The sequence below is a fragment of the Phascolarctos cinereus genome, unplaced genomic scaffold, assembly GCF_003287225.1.
Source record: "Phascolarctos cinereus isolate Bilbo 61053 unplaced genomic scaffold, phaCin_HiC Scaffold_1;HRSCAF=81, whole genome shotgun sequence".
Classification (NCBI taxonomy): domain Eukaryota; kingdom Metazoa; phylum Chordata; class Mammalia; order Diprotodontia; family Phascolarctidae; genus Phascolarctos; species Phascolarctos cinereus.
Window position 1 is genome coordinate 201,180,964 of NW_027555514.1, and position 12,102 is coordinate 201,193,065.

The 12,102-nt window shown below is 37.2% G+C and overlaps 1 protein-coding gene across 1 annotated transcript in view; it reads left to right on the forward strand.

Annotated features, from left to right (window-relative positions):
• NELL2 (neural EGFL like 2) overlaps positions 1-12,102 on the forward strand; it is a 166,902-nt gene that overhangs the window by 116,510 nt on the left and 38,290 nt on the right. Inside the window, exon 14 of the mRNA XM_020973673.2 lies at positions 7,236-7,358. Coding sequence (XP_020829332.1) covers positions 7,236-7,358 — 123 coding nt within the window. The remainder of the gene's footprint in view (positions 1-7,235; positions 7,359-12,102) is intronic.

The following is a 12,102-nucleotide window of genomic DNA, read 5'->3' on the forward strand; positions in this document are numbered from 1 at the left end:
GATGTTACAAAATTTAAATCAACAGGGCTTGGCAAGAGATTAGATATGGGGGAGAGAGAGTGAGGAGTCAAGGATGATATGTTAAGTTATGAGCTGGATTTAGAAGAACAAGTTTGTAAATTACCTTTGTGGATGTGATAGCCTCCTTCTCTCTCTCTCTCTCTCTCTCTCTCTCTCTCTCTCTCTTCTCTCTCTCTCTCTCTCTCTTCTCTCTCTCTCTCTCTCTCTCTCTCTCTCTCTCTCTCTCTCTCTCTCTCAATCCCTTTCTGTCTCTCTCTTTTTCTCTCTCTAGTTGGGGGAAAAACCCATTTACCTTTCTTTGTTTGGTCATTTCCATTCTTGTCATTTTGCTGCAGAAAGATGCAAAGAGAATCACTACCACATATGTGTACATCATGTGTAATTCTTAGCTCAGTATATGATAGACCAGTCTGACATAAATTGGACTACCAAGCACCTGGAGAATCAGGATATTCATTCATTCATTCATTCAGTAAGCATTTATTAAGTGCCAGCCATATGCCACGCACTGTGTTGTATGCTGAGCATAAAAAAAAAACTGAACAAAATAGTCCTTGTCCTCAAGGCAACATGATGATAGATAAATAAGTGCAAAATATAAACAAAAATTAAAGACTTCCAATAAAAGGTAGTATTTAATCTGAACCTTCAGTGAAGAAAGTCACAGATCCTAAAAGGAAGCCTTTACAAAGGAACAGAGATGGGTGATGGTATGTCACGTATAGGGAACACCAGACAGATCAATTTGCCTGGAGCATAGAGTAGCCAAAGAGGGAGAGTAACCCGGAAAGGTGGGCTGGGGGAAGATTGCAAAGATTTTACATGCCTATAATATGCATGTGTATATGTATATCTACAAATATATAGATATACACATATAAATATATACACATGCACATTTATATACACATACTATGTACACATACATATATATGTGTGTGTGTGTGTGTATATATATATATATATACACACAAGACCAATTAGGAAGCTATTGTAATAGTCTTTAGAAGAGGAGATAAGAGCACAGGGTGGTGGTTATGCAAGTGGATTGAATGGGGTAAATAAGAAAGATATTATGGAGATGGAATTAATACAACTTCACAACTGAATAGATATATGACATGAAAGAGTTTGAACTAACTCTAAGATTGTAAATGTGGGTGGGATGGTAGTGCACTTAACAGAAACAGGAAAGTTGGGAAGAAGGCAAGGTGTAACTTTTGTTTTGGACATGTTGAGTTTGAGATGTTTATGGGATGTCTATTAAAAATTGGTGGTAGAGGATTCAAAGTTAGAAGAGAGACTAGGACCAGTTATTGGGATATTTGGAAGTCATCTGCATATTGATGAGATTTGAAACCATGGGAGCTAATGAGATCACTGACAATATAGAAAAATAAGACACCCATGGTTGAGAAGTGGAATACAGATGATGATCCAGAAAATGAAATAAAAAAGAAATGAAAAACTTTCCTATTCGATAAACTTCAGTGGCTCCCAATTATTCCATGGGATAAAATATAAACTCCTCTGTTTCTAAATTAAAGCCCTATTTAAACCTAACCAAAATCCATCTTTCCAGCTTCATTGAATATTAATTCATCTCCCCACTCTAATATCCTCTTCTCTCTGTTTCTGTGACATGTTCTGTAGCTACTCTCTTAACCACCCACTCACACTGACAAATCAAGTCTCCAGAGCAAGGCTGCCTATTTATCTATCCTTTGAGAATCTAGAGGTAGTTCTAGGTAATTAGGAGGGTATCTTTCTAATGTTACAGTACCTAGTGGTGTGCTTCCTCTACTGATTATCCATTGATAAATATTAGCAGACTTCTTTTGGAAATGGCTATTTTCTGTGGTGGTATAGCTCATACATTAACCCACCAAAGTCAGTGATATACTCCCTGAGTATATACGTGGTCCAGGGGAAAGTGACTCAAACTTATAGGACATGAAAGGGAGTAATAGCCCTTGGAAGTAATTTTACTACAGTTCTCAAGATGTTTGCTTATGCTATAGTATGGCTTTTCTATGGGGATCCCTATATAACCTTGAATATTTCTTCACAGTGCCTTTTGTCCATGTTTCCTGTTGTGAAATGGTTATTGTCAGTTTTTCCAGATATGCCATGGGGTTGCTTGTGGAAAAGTATAAAATCCTCCAGACTATTTGAAGTTCAGAAGGTCCTCCTCTAGCCAAATGTAGAAGGAAGAAGTTTTAAACCAAGGCTAAGACCAAAGCTCTTCTCCCTCCAAAATAATTCCTTGTCAGAAGCTTATCTGGATCATTACATATTTATTATATCCCTGGATTTAAAATTTGCTTGCTATGTTATAGAAAACCCACAAAGAGAAGCAAGTTTTCCTTAGCCAATACCAATACACTTCCTGTGCAATATGGCTCCCTTTCCTCTACTGGCTTTCAAGGACTTCTAAATGGAACAAGGACTTTTCCAACCTATTCTCAGGCCTATGATGGATTGATTTATTCACATATATGCACAAACACATCTTCCTCTTCTCACCTAGTTCACAAGATTAATTGCTCTCATGGCAGGGATGGGAATGGGGGAAGTTATCAGGGAATAGCATCTTGTCATTTACTTTTAGTGGAATGGGGTAGTGGATAATTCAATTGATCTTTTTCTCTGCCTTCACCCCATTTTAATATTTGTTGTCTTTAGCAAATCTGTTGGAGTGTGTGGGCAAAGTCCATGGTCTGAAATCCTGGAGAGATCTTTAGTGACTTGGAGAGATTCTGCATTATCCTTTTTTAATATCTTCTGTAGAGACTTGTATTAAATCTCGGGAAAAATCTGTACAGTTCATAATCAAATTCAGTTATTAATAATCTTTCATACTTACAAATGCATGGTAATACAGCTTAACAAACAAATAGCATTTTGGAATGTTAATCCCTGTTTTATTGCTTGCAAAAAGACTTGTGCCCCAAAGGAGGTTGGGGTCCTGGCCATCTCTCTCCCTAACTGAGCGCCCCTTATTCTGGGCTTAGTTGGATATCAAGGGCCACAACAAACCCATTCCTGGGTCCATTGCAGGTTTGGGGGACTGAGGTACTCATTCTCTCCCTTTCACACTGAAGCCCTTTTATGCTGACGCCTCCCACCCCAATACTTATAGGTTTAATCACTGACCGGTTGTTTATTGTCGTTCATTCTTGAGGAGGACCAAAATGGCATTACTTTGGGTCAAGGTACAGTATGTCTGACAGTGGCTGCTCAGTTCATACAAGCTCAGAAAGCTCTACAATAGATCAGACACAAATGGACCATATGAACATTTGGAGTGGAAATGAGTCTAAATTTGCATGTCTCACATTTCTTTTGAGCTACTGCAATTCTGCTTTGCTTATGGAGTACAACACCTTTTTTGATTCAAGCATGACATGTTGGATGGTCCTGTGCCAGTGTCTTCCATGTCTCATAATCAATTCCAAAATTCTTCAGAGAGAGATCTTAAGAGTGTCTTTGTATCTCTTCTTCTGACTTGCATGTAAGCATTTACCTTCTGTGAGTTCTCAATAAAATTTAGTCTTTTAGACAAACATACTTTTAGCATTCAAACAATATGGCCAGCCCATTGAAGCTTGAATGTTTGGCAGTTCAGCTTGAGAAAGGACCTCAGTGTCTGGTGTGTTATTTTGCCAAGACAATTCAAATGGAAGTGATTCAATTTTCTGCCATGGCATTGGTATGCTGTCCAGGTTTCACAGGCATACAACAATGAGGTCAGCACAACAGCTATGTGGTAGGCAGCCTAATACCTTTTCTCTCCCACACTTTCCTTTGGAGCCTCTCAAACACTGAGCTAGCTCTGGCAATGCGTGCATCAACCTCATCATCCTTGTAGACATCCCTGGAAAGTATACTGCCAAGGTAAGTGAACTTATCCACAGCATTCAAAATTTCTCCATTTCCTATAACCAATAGTTCCATGTATTGGTGCTGGCTGGTTAATCGTTAGGCCAAAATTAACACAAGCAGCAGAGAATCAATTTCTATTTTGTTGCATTTCAGCCTCAGAGGCTGCATTGAGTGCACAATCATCTGTAAACAAAAAGTCATGTACCAACTCTCCTTCCACTTCAAGCCATTTCAAGTTAAATAATTTACTGTCAGCGCAATAACTGATCTCGATGCTGTTTTCATCCTCGTTCAATGTGTTAAAAAACATCGAAGAAAACATCATGCTAAAGAGCATTGGAGCAAGCACACAGCCCTATTTCACTCCATTGGTAACTGGGAAAGCACAAGAGCTTCTTCCATTATCTAGAACCTGGGAAAGCATGCCATCATGAAACTGATGTACAATACTGATGAACTTTTCTAGGCAACCAAATTTTGCCATAATTTTCCACAAGCCCTCATGACTTCAAAGGTCAAAGTCCCTAGTTAGATCAATGAATGTTCAGTACAGATATCTCTTCTGCTCCTGGCCTTTCTCCTAGAGTTTGTCAAGCAGCAAACATTATATCAACCTTTCTGCAGTCCTTTTTTTTTTAAAGATAACTTCTTTTTTAAAAAAATATTTATTTTTAGCTTTAAACGTTCACTTCCATAAGAATTTGAATTTTAAATTTTTTTTGGCTCCCTTCCCTTCCCCTCCCCAAGATGGTGTGCATCTGATATAGGCTTTCTATATACATTCTTATTAAACATTTTCACATTAGTCATATTGTAAAGAAGAATTAGAATGAATGGGAGGAACCATGAAAAAAGAAGAAACAAAACAAAAAAGAAAGAGAGAAAATAGTATGCTTTGATCTGCATGCAAACTCTGTATCTGTTTCTCTGGATGTGGATAGCATTTTCCATCATGAGTATTTTGGAGTTGGAGTTGGAGTTCTTGTATTGCTGAGAAGAGCTAAGTCTATCAAAGTTAGTCATACAACATGACTGTTGCTGTGTACAACATTCTCCTGGTTCTGCTCATTTCATTCAGCATCAGTTCATGTAAGTCTTTCCAGGTTTTTCTGAAATCCATCTGCTCATCAGTTCTTATAGCACAATAGTATTCCATTACATTCATATACCACAACTTGTTCAGCTATTCCCCAATTGATGGGCATCCCCTCAATTTCCAATTCTTTGCCACCACAAAAAGAGCTGCTATCAATATTTTTTGTATGTGTGGTCCTTTTCCCATTTTTATGATCTCTTTGGGATAGAGCTCTAGAAGTGTTATTGCTAAGTCAAAGGGTATTGCACATTTTTATAGCCCTTTGGGCATGGTTCTAAATTGCTCTCCAGAATGGTTGAATCAGTTCACATCTCCACCAACAGTGTTCCAATTTTCCCACATCTCCAGCATTTATAATTTTCCTGTTTTATCATGTTAGCCAACCTGAGAGGTGTGATGTGGTGCCTAAGAGTTGTTTTGATTTGCATTTCTCTAATCAATAGTGGTTTAGAGCATTTTTTCATATGATTGTAGATAGCTTTAATTTCTTCATCTGAAAACTGCCTATTCATATCCTTTGACCATTTATCAATTGGGGAATGACTTGTATTCTTATACATTTGATTCAGTTCTCTGTATATTTTAGAAATGAGGCCTTTATCAGAGATGCTGGTTGTAAAAATTCTTTCCCAATTTTCTGCTTCCCTCCTAATCTTGGTTGCATTAGCTTTGTTTGTGGAAAAACTTTTCAATTTAATTTACACAGCCCTTTCTGAAGCTACATTGGCTCTCAGATAGAAGACCAGCTTCAAAGTGAAGGATCAGCCTATTAAAGATAACTCCATCAAGACCTTTCCAGCAATGACGAAGAGAGAGACCACTTCACCCCCCACCCTGTGATTTCTCTTTCCTTCATAGAAATGAGCAATGGAAATATCCTTGAACTCCTGGAGGATAACCTCCTCTTGCCATATAACTCATAAAATTTCAGGCGGTTTTTATATGAGCAACGGACCCCCTGCCTTGTAAATCTCAACTGGAACAAAATCAACACCAGCCACTTTGCCACATGAGAGGAGCCTAATGGCATTTTTCTTAAGTTGGAAGTTTGGCTAGAGAGAGATTGACTTCAACCTGAGGTATATAGTCAGTGGCTTCACCATTGATTGATGACAGTCTGTTGAGAACACTATGGAAATATTTAGCCCCTCTCTCCAGGATCATGTCTTTACCACTAATCAATATGGCTCCACCAGCATTGAGTAACTGAAATGCACCATAGGTCTTTGGCCCATAAACACCCTTTAAGGCATCATAAATGCATTTTGGGTTGTTGCTATCAGCATAAGACTCAATTTCATTTTCCTTCTTACTGAGCCTGCATCTTTCAACTTCACTTGATAGAATTAAACACTGCCTTCTCAGAGACAAACTGTCCTGCTGGTAAACCCCACACAGTTCTCTTGTTTTTGATTTTGATTTTGTTTAGCAGTTTGTATGAATTATAGGGTTAAGAGGAACTACTACCCTTATTCTTAGGAGGAATAAAATAATTTTTGTCTACTTTCAATTACAGGATTGTTGGATATATCTCCTATTTAGACGGTGACTGGATAAGAATGAGCATTTAGAAAAGTAGCTACATAGCAGTGCTTCAGAGCAGTTGCTGTGACCTCACAGTTTCTTATAGAACAGTAAAAGTTTGAATTTGGGGTCTTCTTACAATTATTAGCCAGGGTGACAGTTCTCTTTTGAGTGGCATTTGGGTAAGTCTGGAAAGAGACTACATATCCACATTCATTCATGCTTCCGGATGATTTTGAAGTCAACCCCAGGAGTTACTTCTGAATTTATCACATTACTAATCTTCAGCTTGTTGCCTATATATTATAGTTCTATCTCAGAAGTACTCTCTTCCTCAGAATCCAAATTCTGCTTGGTATAAGGGGTAAGTGATGTAACTTTCAGAACCATTCAAATATAAAATGAGGAGGCGAGAGATTTCTGAATCTTCAAGCAGAAATTGGATGATAACTTGTCAATGATGATATATTTGGGAATTCCTGTTATACTAGATGATCTCTGAAAACTCTTCTGAAATTTTATGGGTCTGTAACTGCTTGGTGATACTCCATTAGATTCTTCATGTTTCCCCTCTGAAGAGGTTATGAAAGAATGTGTCTGTGTCCTTTCACTGACACATTTTTAAAAATAATTATTTAAAAGAAGTTTTATTACCTGAAAATGTTTTCACACTCAGGTTTTAATGATAAGTTATTTTTTGCACCTTCAGAGCATGACGAATGTACCACAAATCAGCACAACTGTGACAAAAATGCACTATGCTTCAACACTGTTGGAGGGCATAATTGTGTCTGTAACCCTGGCTATACAGGAAATGGAACCATATGTAAAGGTAAAGTAAAACATTAAGTGTTTTAATCAGTTAATTTTAGAGTGCTGCTATAGAGGCTGAATAGTGTACATAATATAAAATTTTGGTAATGATTCCTTGTTGACATTGTTTATATCTATTTAAGTGTGTAAAATTTAAATTTTACCTTTAAAATATAAAAACAAAATTTTAGTCAAAGGTGACTCATTTCAAATGACTAACTTTATCTCCTCTCAGAGTAGACTCTTCTTTATGAATGCTTTTCATTATGAATCTTGTAAATGTCAAATTTGATGAATGCCCCAGCATTGCTAGAAAGTTGAATTACATAGCTATAGAATATTTTTCATGTATTATGTGAAAAACCCTCTAAAATACACATTTTTCTCTATAGAATTATAAATGACATGCAAATTAGAACATCAGAATAGAAAGTGCTCTAATAATTAAAAAAGAAAAAATTTTAAATTATTTTAGTAAAATCATGTGCTTTTTCTCTTCAGATTCATTTGTAAACCACAGCTAATCTTTCCTGTATTTCCATAAGACGAAAAATAGAGTGCTATTTAATACATAAATAAGAAAAGGAATTGAGATTGTTATTTGAATAAAAAAGCAATTTTTTCTTTGTCCTACAACTTAACTCAAGTGTCATCACACAGGATTAAAAAAAAAACAAAGTCATTATTCTTTAAGAAGGTATAGGAAAAAATCTGAACTATATGGCTGATAAGTACCAGTTAATTCAGTATCCTAATCCCAAATACAGGTTGTGAGTGATAGCTAGTGAAAAATTGAAACTGTGATTTCATTTTTTTTTATAGAAATGTAACATCAAAAAGAATGTATAAAAGAAAGTAGTGTAATATTTCTGGAAGATAATTATTCAATTTGAAGGCTGATCACAGTGGTCAGGGAAGAAATTAGCTTTTGCTGAGTACCCAGTGTTTGGGGCAAGATATTAGGTAAGACACATAAGAAACAGAAACTTTGGTTTTTTGGTCTCAGGTGGTTTAGAGTTCAGTGGAAGTTGGATAGACTTAAGTTTGTTAAACACAAGTAACAAAACCTACACATATGGTAAATACTATAATGAAAATACTAGTGAGAATGGGAGGGAAAGGAGGTAAATTTTATTTGTGTAATGTTATTGTAAAAAGTAAATCTACGTATTTAAGAAAATATGGAAGCATTATCAGTATAGTCTCTGCTCTCAAGTATCAAAGTTGAGCCTGCTTCAGAAGAAAGAGAGGCATGAAAAATGACAAGGACATAGCTCATGGAAAAGCGACAATGTGTGCAAGAGCATGGCATTGAAAAATGTCAAAGTACATATGAGTAATTGAAAGGAGGTTTACCTCAATGAAATGGAGAGGTAAGGCAATTAGGTAAAGGCAAGTCTTGATGGAGCTTCTTAAAATATATTCTTAGTTGCAATGCAGTATAAGAAATGAATAAGGACATTACAGACTTTAGTGGGAAATGAATGAAGAATCAGAATACTACCTGAATAATCACAGAATATCAAAGCCAGAAGAGACATCAGTTTAATCTGTACCTGAGCAGTGGTCTCTTCTATAACTTACATACTGGTGGTCAATGAAAATCCAATTCTAGTTAACAAATATTTTTTAAGCATCTACTATGTTCAAAGCACTGAGCTAAACTATAGGGATACAAATTTCAATTTGACAGAGACCTTGTCCTCAGGATAATATTACAGTAAGAAGGCATGTATAAAAATAACTACGATAACAAAGAAGAATGCAAAGTAGAAGTCTAAGCAAAATACTATGATAAATTTTTACCTGAGAGGGAGGGAACAGGTCAGGAAAACATCACAGACAAGACAGCATCTGCTTTGAACCTTAATGGAAAGGCAAAGTGAGGTGGGAGATTTTATTTTAGGCATGACAGGCATGAGAAAAGTTACAGAGATAGAAAAGGGAAATACAAAAACTGGTGACAGAGAATGACATAGTATATCTGAAACATAGGACACATATGAAGGGAGTAATATGATGGAAAAGTAGGTCATAAATTAATTGTAAGTGCCTTTGAATGATAAGATAAAGAATTTGTCATTTCTTTTGTGGACAACAGAGAACCACTGAATGTATCTGAGTGAAATAATAGGATTTAGAACTGGAAGGGGCCATAAATGTTATTTAGTTTTATCACCCAATTTTATAAATGAGAAACTAAGTTCAAAGAGAATAAATGTCCACTGTAACATAGGTACAGAGTCAAGATCCAAACTCATGACTTCTGGCTCAAAATTCAGTGTTTTTTTTCAATATACTATGTTTCCTTGCAGTGACATGAGCCCTAAGGGAGCTTTTTTGGGCAGTGGTGTGAAGATGGATTAAAGATGGCAGTGACTAATAGAAATATGCAGTTATAGTATACATATATCTAAAGCTTTGAGCTTTGCAAAACACTTTCTTTCCAATAATCCTGTGAGATTAATAGTACAAGTATGGCTATCAACATTTTATAGTGCAGAAACTCAGAGTCGAAGTAACTTGCCCAGGTTCATACAGGTATTAACTGTTACAGATAGGATTCAAACTTAGGGCTTTGAAATTCACACAAAAGCCTCCAAACTCCAAAACTACTACACTGTATTTGCTTTCCTAGAGTTAGGAAGAGAAGTTTGGTGAGTCTTACAATAATCCAGGTGAGGGGAACAGAGCCAAGATGGCAGAGTAAAAACAGTGACTTGCTTGAGCTCCCCCAAACACCTCCAAATACCATAAAAATGGTTCTAAACAAATTCTAGAGCAGCAGAACTCACAAAAAGACAGAGTGAAATAAATTTCCAGCCCAAGATAACCTGGATGCTTGATTGGAAAGCTGTATCACACTGGGCTGGGAGAACACAGTTCAGTGTGGGCGCACAGGCAAAAACCAGGCCTCAGCAAACCTGGAGCAGGGCTCAGGGGATTGAATCACAGGCAGCTGTGGCAGTTTCCAGACTTCTCAACCCACAAACACCAAACTTAGAAGGTCAGTAGGAAACATCTGTGACCATGGTGAGAGAGAAGCTCCGTCCCAGCCCCAGTCCTGATGCAGCCCCAGGACAGTGCCTTGGCCCACAGACTGAGGAGGAATTGAGTGCCTGATCAGAGGGGGATTGCAGGGATCTCTTTGCTGGTGCTGAGGCAGGAATTTCTTGCTTTGCCCCTGCTTGGATCAGGGTCACAGTTCTGGGTGGCGGTCCTGGGGCAAGGGGGAGCACTGGCATGGTGGAGCTTGTAGTAGTGATGAAGAAGGAATCCTCCTCACAGTTCCAAGGCAAAAAAGAGTGTTTGTGGTCACTCATAGACAAGAGTACAGGCCAGGAAAGGAGTAAATACCTCACCCTCGATCATACCAACCTGGAAGAACTGAAAATTTACAGGTCCGTAAAAGTATCTCAGAAAACAGCTGCACAAAACCCCCAAAGCTTGGGACAGTACATTCTCCACATTGGAAGCAGACCCCCTACCTTAACAAAGAGTTTATAACTCAAGTAGTTGGCTGGGATCATGAGTAAACTTCACAAAAAGAGTCAGACCACAGAATCTTTCTCTGGTGACAAAGAAGATCAAAACATACAACCAGAAGAAAACAACAAAGTCAAAGCTCTTATATCCAAAGCCTCCAAGAAAAATACAAATCAGTTCCAGGCCACGGAAGAACTCAAAAAGGATTTTGAGAAGCAAGTAAGAGAAATAGAGGAAAAACTAGGAAGAGAAATGAGAATGATGCAAGAAAATCATGAAAAACAAGTCAACAGCTTGCTAAAGCAGACCCCCCAAAATACTGAAGAAAATAACACCTTAAAAAATCGACTCACTCAAATGGCAAAAGAGGTTCAAAAAGCCAATGAGGAAAAGGTTGCCTTAAAAAGCAGAACTGGCCAAATGGAAAAGGAAGTCCAAAAGCTCACTGAAGAAAATACTTCCTTAAAAATTAGAATGGAGCAAATGGAAGCTAGTGACTTGATGAGAAATCAAGACGTAAAACAAAACCAAAAGAATGAAAAAATAGAAGAAAATGTGAAATATCTCATTGGAAAAACAAATGACCTGGAAAACAGATCCAGGAGAGATAATTTAAAAATTATTGGACTACCTGTATGATCAAAAAAAGAGCCTCGACATCATCTTTTAAGGAATCATCAAGGAAAACTGCCCTGATATTTTAGAACCAGAGGGCAAAATAGAAATGGAAAGAATCCACCAATCACCTCCTGAAAGAGATCCCCAAAGGAAAACTCCTAGTAATATTGTAGCCAAATTCCAGAGTTCCTAGGGCAAGGAGAAAATATTTCAAGCAGCCAGAAAGAAACAATTCAAGTACTGTGGAAACACAATCAGGATAACACAAGATTTAGCAGCTTTTATATTAAGGGATTGGAGAGCTTGGGATATAATATTCTGGAGGGCAAAGGAGATAGGATTACAGCCAAGAATCACCTACCCAACAAAACTGAGTATAATCCTTCAGGGGAAAAAATGGACATTCAGTGAAATAGAGGACTTTCAAGCATTCTTGATGAAAAGACCAGAGCTGAACAGAAAATTTGACTTTCAGATACAAGACTCAAGAGAAACATGAAGAGGTAAACAGTAAAGAGAAATCATAAGAGACTTACTAAAGTTGAACTGTTTACATTCCTGCATGGAAGAATGATATTTACAACTCATGAGACCTTTGTCAGTATTAGGGTAGGTGGAAGGGAAAAAATTATATGTAGATAGATAGATAGATAGAGGAT